Source organism: Oncorhynchus mykiss, chromosome 15 (assembly GCF_057628025.1).
Source record: "Oncorhynchus mykiss isolate SJ-2025 chromosome 15, ASM5762802v1, whole genome shotgun sequence".
In the NCBI taxonomy this organism is placed as follows: domain Eukaryota; kingdom Metazoa; phylum Chordata; class Actinopteri; order Salmoniformes; family Salmonidae; genus Oncorhynchus; species Oncorhynchus mykiss.
Genome location: NC_143036.1, coordinates 52,749,244 through 52,762,361, shown reverse-complemented (window position 1 = coordinate 52,762,361; position 13,118 = coordinate 52,749,244). Strand labels below are relative to the sequence as shown.

General features: G+C 43.4%; 1 protein-coding gene across 1 annotated transcript in view; it reads left to right on the top strand.

The window, feature by feature from the left end:
• Positions 1-230: 230 nt before the first annotated feature.
• Positions 231-13,118, top strand: part of LOC110490222 (ras-related and estrogen-regulated growth inhibitor) — a 41,247-nt gene continuing 28,359 nt past the window's right edge. The window contains exons 1-2 of the mRNA XM_021563493.3: positions 231-529; positions 5,452-5,625. Coding sequence (XP_021419168.1) covers positions 5,565-5,625 — 61 coding nt within the window. The 5' untranslated portion in view covers positions 231-529; positions 5,452-5,564. The remainder of the gene's footprint in view (positions 530-5,451; positions 5,626-13,118) is intronic.

The window sequence follows — 13,118 nt, the reverse complement described above, 5'->3', positions numbered from 1 at the left end:
ATGCTCTTGCACTTGTCCACAATCTGTCTTAAAATAGTAACCAATCATTACTTTCAATACAATACCATGATATAGCAATTGATTATTCAAATGACATTGTAACCTAATTACTTATTTGTTCACCTTTTGAGTCTAGCCTACGGTGTTTTATTTCATTTTAATGACGGTAGAGGGCCCTAGTGTCTTCCGCTTCCATCTGCATCAGATGCAACGGTATGCAGCGCGCCAATATGCTATCAAAAACAGAAGTTCAGCAGCTCCACTCCGTGTCTTGCAGCTGACCCTCGTTTGGCAATACCTTGACAGTGCGGGTGGTTGACCACAGTTCAGTCTGCTTGGATCAGAGGACAAGTAGATGTGTCCACCTTGCGCTCCTAAGACTCTTCGGGAACGCTGGGTCCGAATCTGTTGGATTCGAGAGAAGACATCGCCTCTCCTTGTCACAAGCTGTAGAAACATTGATGAACTTTTGTTCCTCCATCGCAGCTGTTTTCAGAACAAGGATTGTTTTACATTGACCAGTCGTTTGGTGAGTCAATCTTTTATGAGATTAAGATTTCTTGTTTCAGAATGGAATGACATTGGTCTCCAAAAGTAACCTAACTGAAGTCACTTGGTTGTTCATATGGCTACATTAAATGAGAGCTAAAACTGTAAAAACGACGTTAAGTAAGTCAGCTTACTTTATTTAGTTTCATATCTATTTCTCATTATTTTTCTAAAGTAATTATGCAATCTCCCGTTCTATTTCCACATACGTGTTAGTTCCACGTCAGTAGCATGTCAATGTCACCTGTAGACTAATGATGTGACACATCTCCTACCTACCTGTGGCCGACAACTATGATATGTTTTCTGCGGCTCATATTGGATAGGAACAAATAATTCAAGCACAATCTGTCACATGCAGCCTAGTGGTTAGAGTGTTGGGCTAATAACCAACCGAAAGGTCGCTGTTTCGGATGCCCGAGCTGACAAAGTGAAAATCTGTCGCTGTGCTCTTGAGCAATAGGCGCAGTGAATCAAATTAGGGTTATGTGACAATAAAACATCTATACACTAAAGAAAGGGCCAAACGCATAAACAATGGATCAAATTCAGCCCATTATATTTTCACATGCAAAGAGAACGGGGTTTCTATTATATCTGTAGGCCAATTAAAATGCTCAAGGAAAGACATTACTTAAAGCTGTACTTTGTTTGTTCATAATATAAAACATGAGCAATGGAGTAAACTTTTTTTTTTGTTTGGTAATAATAAGGCAAGACAGTTGTAGTAAGCCCAAAAAGGAATGTTTAAGTCATATTCTTCCAAAAACAATGGGTATGTCATTAATTGAGACAACTAGAAATGTTACATACTGTGGCTGTTAATGTAGAAGATAGTCTAATATGTCAGTTACCCCCATTCCCTGTGCAAGCCAAGCAGTGAGAATTATCACATTGCTGCTGCTCATTTCGCATTCATGTCATCTAGGACTTGAGCTGGCTGTGTGGAGTGTTGTGTAACAGATCTGATGTTCTCAGAGTACACACACACACACACACACACACACACACACACACACACACACACCCCAGACCAGGGTTCGCACAGGATTGGCGAGGGGACTGCCGAGAGGCAGCCACTGCTTAACACTAATTAACACATAAGCTCAATGTGACAGAATGAAATAATGGAATTTTACATTGTGAGATCTTTCAATGTGATCTTTCAATGTGATGTGCCCTTCAACTTACCACCTGGAAAGATTGGAATGTTATTGTATTATATTATCCAGGCAGGGTGCAGCCTACTGAAATACACACAATTAGTGTTGAACCTTTTCAACAGCTTCTTCAACAGGTACGGAAAAGTGAACATTGAAAATACATCTTTGCTAATGTCATTTGCCACATTGACTCTGATAAAACAGTGCATACATCAGGCAGGTTTTTAGTGTCCCTTTGAAAAAGCGGTGGTTTTTGGAGGTCTTTCTTTAGCGTGTGGTGCACTATGCTCAAAGCACTGACTCAGGTCTCCACCCAGGGTTTGGAAGCATTCGGCCTGTAATTCCATCTACTGAAGTAACTACGACACCACCCACATTCACTGCTGACTCAACATTAAATGACATAAATGGCACTGGGGACTGGGCATGGGCACAGAGCTCTGGCTTTGGCGTGGAAAGAAAAATAAATGTGCTTATTTGGAGTGTTTAGGCAAGGTCTCGAGTGTACAGCCCTCAGGTGAAACGCCCGCACGTTGCATTTTCCTCGTCCTCGCTTTTAACAGGCTTTGATGGTTCTTAAGCAATGAATCTTAAAGTTGTGTAGAGCATAGATTTACAGAGAGGCAATGCACCTATCGCCCATATATCTCCCCTCCCCTCCCCTCTCTCTCACACACATCACCATACAGTATGCTCAGATCTCACTATCGCCCAAGGCTCTTTGCGGCAGGATTCGTTATTCTTTTTTAAACTCCAGATGTGTTTAATTTGTCACCAAGTCTGCCCCGGCCTCTTTTCCCACCTGACCACTTAGCAGCCACTTAACGCAATCCATCACAGGACTTATTGAGCCTATTCATCTGGCCTCCCCTTTATTACAGATAGAGTGTGGGCCAAGGGAAGTGGCAATGACGTTAGCAGGATGAGGGAGTGTGTGTGTGTGTGTGTGTGTGTGTGTGTGTGTCCCGCCTTGGTTCTACTTGACCAAGGTGGGTGCTCGGAAGAGCTCTAGCTCCACGGATGGGGAATATTGTTTAAATGTTGTTGCAACGTTGTGATACATGTGTCTCAAAAGCGAGACAGCCGTTGAAGCCAGACGGATAGACCGGGGTGTTCCAGTCTAGAACCTTCAGCTTCCCTTGGCAGGAGAGAAACATTGTGAGATAGATGATGCTAATTTCTCACTCTGGAAAGAGAGAGAGAGACGGAGCTTGGCACTGCAGCCCCTGGTGCAGCAGCATAAGGCTGTATAAACCCAGAGTGGTGGTGTGGCCTCAGAAAGAGGTCTCCTGGGTCTCTCTGTTTATTGGGTCTGGATGGGGAAATGGGGGGATAGATGATGGGAGGGGAGCGATGGAGAGGATGACCTCAGCAATGTTGACTGAGACACTCGTTTGCCACTCAAGCCCCTTTGGGAGGCTAGGACAGGGCACAGACGGTGCACAATCATACCATATAAGGGCTCAATTTGAGAGGGAAGGCTAGGAGAGTGCTGTGTGACTGTACACAACAAGACAGTGAGGGGGTGAGTGTTATTGAGGGATGGCTGTCGATGGCACCAGTGCCAGGGTCTGAGAGAGATTGTGATTGGATAATGGGAGGTAATTCACCACACTTTGTGATCTCAGCCAACCTGGAGTGAAATAAGCTGGCTGTGTCTCAAATGACACTACTCTAGTCAAAAGTGGTTCTCTATGTATGGAATAGGGTTCCATTTGGAACGCAGACAATTTCACTCAGTATATATGGTGTACTGAGCAGCACCCATTTTCTAAAGGAGGGGGAAAAAACGCAATTGGAGCTGCCAGCCCAGGACGTAGACATACATTCATTTCGTAGTTGAAGAGAAAATGTGCAGTCGTTTCCCGTCATTCCTCATAAAAAGGTGAACGCATAGTACATCTATGCGTGATGTTTGGAGTTTATTTCTGTCAGCTATCTTCAGCGCCAGCGGCAACACAGATCGGCTGGTTTCTCGCTAAACAGATTAGTGCTGAATTGACTGTTATTTAGAGAACGGAATCATTGGCTTTATTTCTGAATGAATAATTTCAGAAGACTGCCCTCCCACATATGCGCGCGCTCTCTCTCTCTCTCTCTCTCGCTCTCTCTCTCTCTCTCTCTCTCCCAGATATTAATGCACCTGCCTGTCACGCAAAAAAAAGGAGTATGTGACGCATATCAGTGGTGATGCTGTTGCTCGCGGTAACGCTTCTGCAGATGGGCCTCATCCATCCTTCAGTTGGTGTGAGCGTGTGTGTGTGTGCGTGTGTGTGTGTGTCAGGGCTAAGCCATTGATAAACAGGAGCCACAGCACCCTGACACATCCACAGCTTCTCGGAGAGGTTCACATTGCCTCTCCCTCCCCAGTGATATGGAGCTCCTTTTATATAATAAGAGATTACCAGAATGATGAACTGCCTGTCAGCACGAGGATGGCCAGAAAGACCTGCAGCCACCTGTTCCCCTGAGCCAAAATGGCTTACAGCGCATTGAGGGTCTTTAAATTAGCACACCATTGACAGCCATTTGACAGCCTCAAAGTACATTACACCTGATTTCTCATTACGAAGAAAACTACAGAGAATATAACACTTACACCCATTATACATTTATTTCCTGCATTAGACATAAACATGCTTTTCTCGGATCCAGAGACCTCATCCCACATAAACCGGACAACCTCGAATCGCGTGCCTTTTCCATTTTTACGACTCACTGCCTTGGGAATTGTATATTATAGGCTTCTCGTCTGTCATTTCACATAGCTTCAGATCCCAGCAGGAAATAAACTACCGGTCAAAAGTTTGAGAACACCTACTCATCCAAGGCTTTTTCTTTATTTTTTACGATTTTCTACATTGTAGAATAATAGTGAAGACATCAAAACTATGACATAACACATATGGAATCATGTAGTGGTTTCTTTGCAGCAATTCAACCATGATGGCCTAATTCAGTCAGTCTCCTCTGAACGGGTTGATGTTGAGATGTGTCTGTTACTTGAACTCTGTGAAGCATTTATTTGGGCTGCAATTTCTGAGGCTGGTAACTGTAATGACCTTATCCTCTGCAGCAGAGGTAACTGTGGCTCTTCCATTCCTGTGGCGGTCCTAATGAGAGCCAGTTTCATCATAGCGCTTGATGGTTTTTGCGACTGCACTTGAAGAAACGTTAAAAGTTCTTGAAATGTTCAGTATTGACTGACCTTCATGTCTTAAAGTGATGATGGACTGTCGTTTCTCTTTGCTTATTTGAGCTGTTCTTGCCATAATATGGACATGGTCTTTTACCAAATAGGGCTATCTTATGTATACCCCCTACCATGTCACATCACAACTGATTGGCTCAAATGAATTAAGAAGGAAAGAAATTCCACAAATTAACTTTCAAGAAGGCACACCTGTTAATTGAAATTCCAGGTGACTACCTCATGAAGCTGGTTGAGAAAATGCCAAGAGTGTGCAAAGCTGTCATCAACGCAAAGGGTGGCTATTTGAAGAATCTCAAATATAAAATATATATATATTTTTGTTTAACACTTTTTTTGTTACTGCATGATTCCATATGTGTTATTTCATAGTTGTGATGTCTTCACTGTTATTCTACAGTGTAGAAAATAAAAACCCTTGAATGGTGTTCTAAAACTTTTGACCGGTTAGTGTACATCTAAGTTGATTTGTGACAAGCTGTTTCATATTAAAGCCTTAAAGCCGTATTTGATGGTTTGCTTTCCCAGACATCCCAGCTCCCGTGTCTTGAACTGAGGATGGGTCGCTGATCCCGGAACCCGCTGTGCGATCTATCAGCTCTGTGATTGGTCCGTTCTGGTTCCGGTCACTACCTTCTGCCATGGCGAAGAGCCCTGAGGTGAAGCTGGCCGTTTTCGGAAGAGCAGGAGTGGGTAAATCAGGTAGGAGGACCGCTATCTGTCCGCTTGCCTGCCTCCCTGCCTGTCCGTTCGCTGTACAGCACAGTATGTGTATGTGCCTAATGCCTATCTGTTGGACTGTCTACACGATTTTCTGTCTGTTTCTCTCTGTCTGTCTTCCGGCTGTCTGTCTTTCCATGTTTGTGTCTTTGTCTTTGTTCATCCATTGGAGTGCATCAGTGAGCTATGGCTTGTGGGCTTATTTTTGTTAGAAGAGCCGTATTTGTTTTAGTTCCCATGTTTCAGTGATGTTTACACTAGAAACAATCCACTAAAATAACCGCTGATTGTTGTTCTGGTCTGAAGTACCCTTACTTTACCCAAGCCAATTCAACACATTCTGAATCACCGTTGCAAACTGCCTGAACGCTCCTGTATAGACTAATGCACATGGCAAACGGGGCACCATATTCAGTATGCTGTTTAGGACGATGTCTGCAGTAGCTAACAAGGTAATGAAGAGCATATGTCTCTTGCACGGCACAAATGAAGACCAATTGCCCTCCGTGGCGTTTGAAAATATTTCTTTGAATGTTATCCATGTTTAATCATCCCATTATGTAACACTGATGTCTGTGAAGGTCAAATCAGGGACTGCTTTCCATGATAACCCATATAGTATTGTAAGTATTGTACACTGTACAGGCAGGCAACAGGATGTACTTCGCAATGGACACGTGTTATTAACCCCTAATAGGTCATGTGGAATAAGGAGTACCACTTCTGTAAAAGCGAAGTATGAGTTGTACAGCCCAGCCCTGTACATTGCAAGACTTTACACACATCATCCAACTATGACAGCCAAATTCAACTGGCGGAGCGTGGTCGTGGTCCAGACCCAGAGAAGGGTCAATACGGACCGAACAACATCTCATTTAGTTATATAAAAGTAAATGCATCATTTTTTAGACCGCTTTCAAAAATCACACCGGGTGCCGCGGCCTCTCTAACTCAGCAACCTCTCGTTCTCTCTCGACGCAACGCTCACCTCTACCAGTGCCCCCCCCGTCTATTCCAATCGCGAGGTTATATGCAAATACATGAGGCTACGGAACCTCGGGACAAGCAGGCGGACAGAAACAGAAGAATTTGACCGCGGTTTAACTGTTAATAACGCAGATAGGAGCTTTAGTTACAAGTATCTTTAGTAATATGGCTTTTTTTATTTTTTTATACACATTTTCGCCGAAAACAGTATTTCCAAAGACGTGTAGACAAAATGTAATTCTTCCCACAACCAGCACAAAACCAATGTGCCTGATATGCATTGAGTCCGTAGCCCTCGTGAAAAGTGCCAATGTTGCATAGTAATATCGATCCTGTGTATCCCCTAACCACGGAGGTGAGAACAAACAAGGTTAACCAACTCAAAGTCCTTGTCAATTCCCTGACAGCCCAACTACATTTATTGGGGGTGTTCACTGAGGATAGCCTGGGTTTTGGAAAAACACAACAACAACAAATTCTGAGCTTATTTGGTTAAAGAATGCATGCGTGAAGTTGCTGACACCTTGCTTGAAGCTAAAACAGAAAGATGAGCTCAGAGAAAAGATCAAACAGATCCCACCGTCAGGTTCCACACCAATGAGGAGAATGACATTTTAGCTGAAGATTTATTAACTTCATAACTTGGATGAGGCCATTCAGAATGCATCATGCATTTCATTAGCTGTGGATGAATCAACAGATAACACTGATAATGCCCAGCTTCTGGTGTTTGTCAGATTGTATAATGAAACGAAGAAGGAATCCTGTGAGGAGCTGTTGGGCTTAACAAATCTAGAAACACACACACACACACACACACACACACACACACACACACACACACAGAGGATACCCCATAAGGGATGCTGACAAAAAGGGGGAGAGATCTGAAGTCAGTGGTCTCTATCAGCACAGACGGAGCTCCCGCCTTGATAGGAAAAGAGAGGGGACTGGTTGCACGTTTGAAAAAGGACCACCCTAAACCTGACATCATACCACTGCATCACCCATCAATCTGTGCTGTGTGCCAGTCTGGGAAAAGAGTATTCTGAGGTCATGACAACGATGATGAAACTTTTGAGAGCAACATCATCCCGTTAACACCGCCTGCTACGAGGCTTTCTAACAGAGGCCAATGCCAGTTTTGCACAACAATATCATATTGCTCAGCAAAGGCAGGGTTTTGGAATGCTTTTGGGCCATTCGGGAGGAAATCAAAGCCTTTCTTATCAGCGCAAAAGAGTGATAAGGCAACCCAGTTTCCTGAGTTTTTGGAAGATGAGGAAAAGATGGAAACAGTTGCATTTTTTGACAGACATCACATCACACCTTAATCAACCATGTTAAGCTGCAGGGACAGAACAACACAGTGTGTGATATGATAACAGCAGTCCGGGCTTTCCGGGAGAAATTGGAGCTTTGATGACTCACTGTTGGAAGAGAACTGCTGCTGCTCATCCAGAACCCCTTCATGGTCACAAATGTGACAACGTTGTCAGATAAGCAAAACAGATCAGATGGGTAGATGTTGCAAAACGACAAAATGGAGTTGATTGCGCTGCAATAAAATGTGTCTTTGAAGGAGCAGGCTGGTGGTTGTGACCCTGTTACTTTCTGGGGGAAAGCCGGTGCCTGCAGCTGATGTCCATGTTCTCAAGAAACTGGCACTACACATCCTGACCATGTTTGGCTCCACATACAGCTGTGAATCAGCCTTCTCCACAATGAACTTAATTTTTTTTAAACAAATACCACACCGGGCTCACCGATGAACACCTGCAACGTTATCTGAGTTGCCCGCACACCATTTGTGCCAAAGTTCAAAGCATTGGCAGGAGACAGAAAGCACAATTTCTCTCATTGATGCAAGAGCCAGGCCCAGAGTGGCATACACATGAATATTGCATGGCCCACAGTGACTTTCTGATCATTCAGATGATTATCTTCAGTTCTCCAGAAAACATGCAGTGTGTTACATGTAAGTATTATTTAATCATTCAAGGCCCATGTACAATGGTTCACAGTGCTTAGACAACTGTGCAACCATTTTTGTTCTTCAGCAATGATGCGCATGTTTACATTCAAAATAAAGAAGTTGTAATTCATTTTATCGTCTAATTTCATGTATTTAATGCACATTTTACATAGCAACATGTTTCGTAACGCTGTAGACGACTCTGTTTGTTACTACGCTGCACCACAGTGCCAATAAAGAGCGATATCCATCCGGACCTTTGCCACCGAGGGAAATTTGTGTCACTGGACCTCCTGAAGTAGTCGTTGAGTAGCCCTGTCCTGTGACGTTCTTGTTGCCATTGCTAACCTGATGAATTAGACATGTGCACAAGAGATTTACATCTGATCATGGCTCGCAGAAACAAATGTTCAAAACCACATGACTCTCAACACAATAAATGAGAGAGACGTACTGCTCTCCAGCACAGAGTGTACTGATAAAAGTCTGAGGAAATTGGGGGCGAGGAGACATTTAGGCTAGCAGCTTTGTGGCGTATCAGGCACCAGTTTGTACAACATTTTCATTTGAAGATTCCATCCAAACTTGAAAGAAGAGGTCAGGCGGATCAGTGTGGTTCTCAGAAGTCCAGCCGTTGCAACTCTCAAACTGACGTCTTTGACCAAACAGTTTGCGGACAACAGCTTTAAATTGGTGACAGCCGCCTCCAACGTCAATTACAAGAGAAAGTTACCGCCTAGTGAAAGGAATATGACGAAACATTGGCACTTGGCCAAAGCTAAGTGCTTTTGCTCATTTTCTGTACAATTCTACAGATTCCGATGTCAAACATACGTGTTATGTTTTTCAACCATATCGGCTTACTTACATTCAGAAAGACAGGGGTTATCAGTGGATAAGGAGAGCGTTTGAGTCAGAGAGAAGGTGGGTGTGATTGCTTTCGGAGAATTTATCGATAGCCGGGTTAACCTGACAGAACCACTGCGGTGTTTTCCGGAAGCTAAGACCCGGAGCTTAATTGCAAATTGACACTTGCATTAAGGATTTTAGGGTTAGAGTAGAACTGTAGGACATTACTCTACCTTTTTTATTTTATTTTTTATTTATTTAACCTTTATTTAACTGGGCAAGTCATTTAAGAACCAATTCTTATTTACAATGTTGGCCTACCCCGGCCAGACCCTAACACGAACGACGCTGGGCCAATTGTGCGCCACCCTATGGGACACCCAATCACGGCCGGTTATGATACAGCCTAGTTACCAATGTAATTAGGGCAATAAAAATCTATGTTTTGTCATACCCTTGGTATATGGTCTAATATACCACAGCCGTCAGCCAATCAGCATTCAGTGCTCGAACCACCCAGTTAATAATACATGTAAATATGATAAATATTACCACACTTGCAAGGGGATGATTCATCTTGTCTCTTCAATAAGTAACATAGATTCTCGATGTGGTACATAACATCAGATTACTCAAACCTCGTTCAGGGCTCACAAATATGGCTGTTTATGATGACGATAGTCAGGATGACATACACAGTTACACACATCCCACAGACTATATGGCTGTTTATGATGACGATAGTCAGGATGACATACACAGTTACACACATCCCACAGACTATATGGATGTTTATGATGACGATAGTCAGGATGACATACACAGTTACACACATCCCACAGACTATATGGCTGTTTATGATGACGTTAGTCAGGATGACATACACAGTTACACACATCCCACAGACTATATGGATGTTTATGATGACGATAGTCAGGATGACATACACAGTTACACACATCCCACAGACTATATGGCTGTTTATGATGACGATAGTCAGGATGACATACACAGTTACACACATCCCACAGACTATATGGCTGTTTATGATGACGTTAGTCAGGATGACATACACAGTTACACACATCCCACAGACTATATGGCTGTTTATGATGACGATAGTCAGGATGACATACACAGTTACACACATCCCACAGACTATATGGCTGTTTATGATGACGATAGTCAGGATGACATACACAGTTACACACATCCCACAGACTATATGGCTGTTTATGATGACGTTAGTCAGGATGACATACACAGTTACACACATCCCACAGACTATATGGCTGTTTATGATGACGATAGTCAGGATGACATACACAGTTACACACATCCCACAGACTATATGGATGTTTATGATGACGATAGTCAGGATGACATACAGTTACACACATCCCACAGACTATATGGCTGTTTATGATGATGTTAGTCAGGATGACATACACAGTTACACACATCCCACAGACTATATGGCTGTTTATGATGACGATAGTCAGGATGACATACACAGTTACACACATCCCACAGACTATATGGATGTTTATGATGACGATAGTCAGGATGACATACACAGTTACACACATCCCACAGACTATATGGCTGTTTATGATGACGATAGTCAGGATGACATACACAGTTACACACATCCCACAGACTATATGGCTGTTTATGATGACGATAGTCAGGATGACATACACAGTTACACACATCCCACAGACTATATGGCTGTTTATGATGACGATAGTCAGGATGACATACACAGTTACACACATCCCACAGACTATATGGCTGTTTATGATGACGATAGTCAGGATGACATACACAGTTACACACATCCCACAGACTATATGGCTGTTTATGATGACGATAGTCAGGATGACATACACAGTTACACACATCCCACAGACTATATGGCTGTTTATGATGACGTTAGTCAGGATGACATACACAGTTACACACATCCCACAGACTATATGGCTGTTTATGATGACGTTAGTCAGGATGACATACACAGTTACACACATCCCACAGACTATATGGCTGTTTATGATGACGATAGTCAGGATGACATACACAGTTACACACATCCCACAGACTATATGGCTGTTTATGATGACGTTAGTCAGGATGACATACACAGTTACACACATCCCACAGACTATATGGCTGTTTATGATGACGTTAGTCAGGATGACATACACAGTTACACACATCCCACAGACTATATGGCTGTTTATGATGACGATAGTCAGGATGACATACACAGTTACACACATCCCACAGACTATATGGCTGTTTATGATGACGATAGTCAGGATGACATACACAGTTACACACATCCCACAGACTATATGGCTGTTTATGATGACGATAGTCAGGATGACATACACAGTTACACACATCCCACAGACTATATGGCTGTTTATGATGACGTTAGTCAGGATGACATACACAGTTACACACATCCCACAGACTATATGGCTGTTTATGATGACGTTAGTCAGGATGACATACACAGTTACACACATCCCACAGACTATATGGCTGTTTATTTTTTAAGCCGCAGTGCTTGTTGACACAATGCCCACTTAACCCGGAAGCCAGCCGCACCAATGTGTCAGAGGAAACACTGTGCGCCAGGCGACCATGTGAGAGTGCACTGCCCCCAGCCCACCACAGGAGTCGCTAGTGCGCGATGGGACAAGGACATCCCTGCCGGCCAAACCAAATCCTAACCCGGTCGACGCTGGGCCAATTGTGCGCCGCCCCATGGGTCTCCCGGTCGCGGCTGGCTGCGACAATGCCTGGACTTGAACCCAGAATCTCTAGTGGCACAGCTAGCACTGCGATTTAGTGCCTTAAATCACTCGAGAGGCTTTATAAGGTACTTTATTAGAGTTATTGCAGTATGAGTTGGCACAAAAACATTCTGGCTTCAGTGCAAACCTATCGCCCCCTTCCTCAAAAGGAATCTCCTTACATTGGAGTGCACAGTACATCTTCTGCCACTGTTTCCAATAGATTAATGTTTTCCGTGGTGACTTTCAGACTGTCAGCATCACCTCCTTTTCCTTCTTGGTCTCCTGGAGACAGGATGATATTAATGGGCACTATTTCTGTAAGGGAATGGGAGCGTGACTGCATATTAAAGTTACACATGCACAATCACTGGATTGTTGGCCAGCAGAAAACATTTACTATGATAAACAGAAGATTGGTTGGTTCAGGAAATGGAAGTTTCTTGGCTTGAGGAGGACGGTGTGTGTACATGTTTGTGAGACTTGGTCGGTTTGGATTGGTTGGTAAGACCCGGGTTTAAGTATTGTCTATCCCTGATTGGTTGGTTCAGGGAATGGCAAGGGACATTTCTTGGCTTGAGAACTCTGTGTGTTCGTGAGACTTAGTTTTGATTGGTAGGAAAGATGTCTTGACTTCCTTAGACACACATAGACCAAGGTCTAATAAAGCAACAGAGTATATTGACAGACTGTGTGGATGGAGTCTGTTCCAGGACTTCTCAGACTTTGGTATATTGACTCATTGGAGAGATGCTGGAGTCTGGAGATGCTATTTGTCAAACACACACACACTGGCAATCACACAAACTGGCACACACACACACACACACACACACACACACACACACACACACACACAC